At 45.8% G+C, this 1,785-nt stretch overlaps 1 protein-coding gene across 1 annotated transcript in view; it reads left to right on the plus strand.

Moving 5' to 3' along the window:
• Positions 1-1,785, plus strand: part of nrxn3a (neurexin 3a) — a 142,829-nt gene that overhangs the window by 5,115 nt on the left and 135,929 nt on the right. The window contains 1 exon segment of the mRNA XM_014011880.1: positions 308-1,438. Within this exon segment, the coding sequence (XP_013867334.1) occupies positions 754-1,438 (685 nt within the window). The 5' untranslated portion in view covers positions 308-753.

A 1,785-nucleotide genomic window follows, 5' to 3' on the forward strand; every position in this document is an offset into this window, starting at 1 on the left:
TCTCAGACATGCATGAATGAGTCAAAGGAAGGCTTTGGGCATGTTTTTTTATGAGAGTATAACATTATAACATGATATAAAACTAAAAAAAAGTTGATTTTACATGATATTTCCCTTTTTTAAAACCAGAACATTTTCTCACTGATCTGTTTTGAGCTTCATTTGGGGGTGTTTACTCTAGTTTGGTTTTATCAGTTTAAATAAATACATGTTGCCTTTAAGTTTTTAATGCAAGAGAACATTTGTCTATAAGCTGCATCTAATGAGCTGTTTCTGACCGTCTTCTCTCTTTGTTTTAACTTGACAGTGATGAAACTGAGAGGAACCAGTGGATCTGCTCTCACCTCCCCTTCACATCGGACAAAATGAAGGAGGAAAATCAACTTGCCTCTATGACCAGAGAAGTCCATTATATCAGATCTTACACCAAAAAAACTGACTTGATTGGTTCTCAAAAGTGAAAGAACCCAAAAATAAAGCCGAAGCTGTTTTTGTAATAATAAAAAAAAGGCATTCCTCCACATGATCACTGCCTTGCAACATCTGGACAATTTATCTCTAAGACTGTTAACCACAACGACTGTTATCCTTCGATTACCTTCTCCCTTTAAAAGCATATTTTTATATGAAATATTTATCTGATTATATTGAGACGTCTTTTTTGTGGATAAAACTGTGAAATTCAGCCAGAAGGTCTGAGTTTGATTGAGTTGCCCTCAGACGTTTTCCTGGAGCGATTCGTTCTTCGCAGCTATGGATCTTGTAGGTTTTTCTATCAGGCTGCAGTTGTTCCTCAGCTCGTGTCTGGGACTGGATTTTTTAGGCACACCGGGTCAGTGGGCACGCTACCTCCGCTGGGACGCCAGCACCCGGGGGGACTTCAGCTTTCAGTTCAAGACGGAGGCCTCCGAGGCGCTGCTGTTGTACTTCGACGACGGCGGCTACTGTGACTTTCTGCAGCTGGCGGTGGTGGAGGGTCGGCTGCAGCTGCGCTTCAGCATCGACTGTGCCGAGACCGCCGTGGTGTCCAGCAGACGGGTGGACGACGGCAGCTGGCACGCCGCGACGCTGAGCAGGTACAACCTGCGCACGGTGCTGGTCCTGGACGGCCAGGCCAAAGCGGACGAGGTCAAGCCTCAGCGTCAGTTCATGAAAATAGTCAGCGACCTTTTCCTGGGTGGAGTGCCTCAGGACATCCGCAGCGGTGCGCTCACACTGCCTACAGTTCGAAACATGCAACCCTTCAGGGGAACAATCACAGACCTCAAATACGGCAACTCTCAGCCCCTGTTCCTCGGGAGCCTTAAGGTGCCCCTGGAGTCCGAGGGCTGGTGCACCGTGAACCCGTGTGAGAACGGAGGGACGTGCGTGGTGGTGGACGGCCAACCGGTCTGCGACTGCTCCAAGACGGAGTACAAGGGCCGCTTCTGCAAAGAAGGTAAAACCTTTTCTAACTGTCTCTAACGTATCCTGACACATTTCACACTGCAAAAACTGTCCATCTTACATACATGTCAGCTTGTACGGATTGTCCKTAAGTTRTAAGGATTTTACGTCATTTTGCAGGAATACGGACGTATAGAGCAATCTCATGGGTTTTTTCAAGTCTTACGGATTTTTACAAAGCCTCATTTTCAAATTTATCCAACATGTAGGATGCCTGTAGGATTTAAAAAAAACAATAACATCAAACAGCCATCTTTTAACCCAGTGGTTCCCAAACTTTTCAGCTTTTGACCCACAAAATAACAGTCGCAGAGACCTGTGGCCACAGCTATTTTTGGA

The sequence above is a fragment of the Austrofundulus limnaeus genome, unplaced genomic scaffold (genome assembly GCF_001266775.1).
Source record: "Austrofundulus limnaeus strain Quisiro unplaced genomic scaffold, Austrofundulus_limnaeus-1.0 Scaffold85, whole genome shotgun sequence".
NCBI lineage: Eukaryota > Metazoa > Chordata > Actinopteri > Cyprinodontiformes > Rivulidae > Austrofundulus > Austrofundulus limnaeus.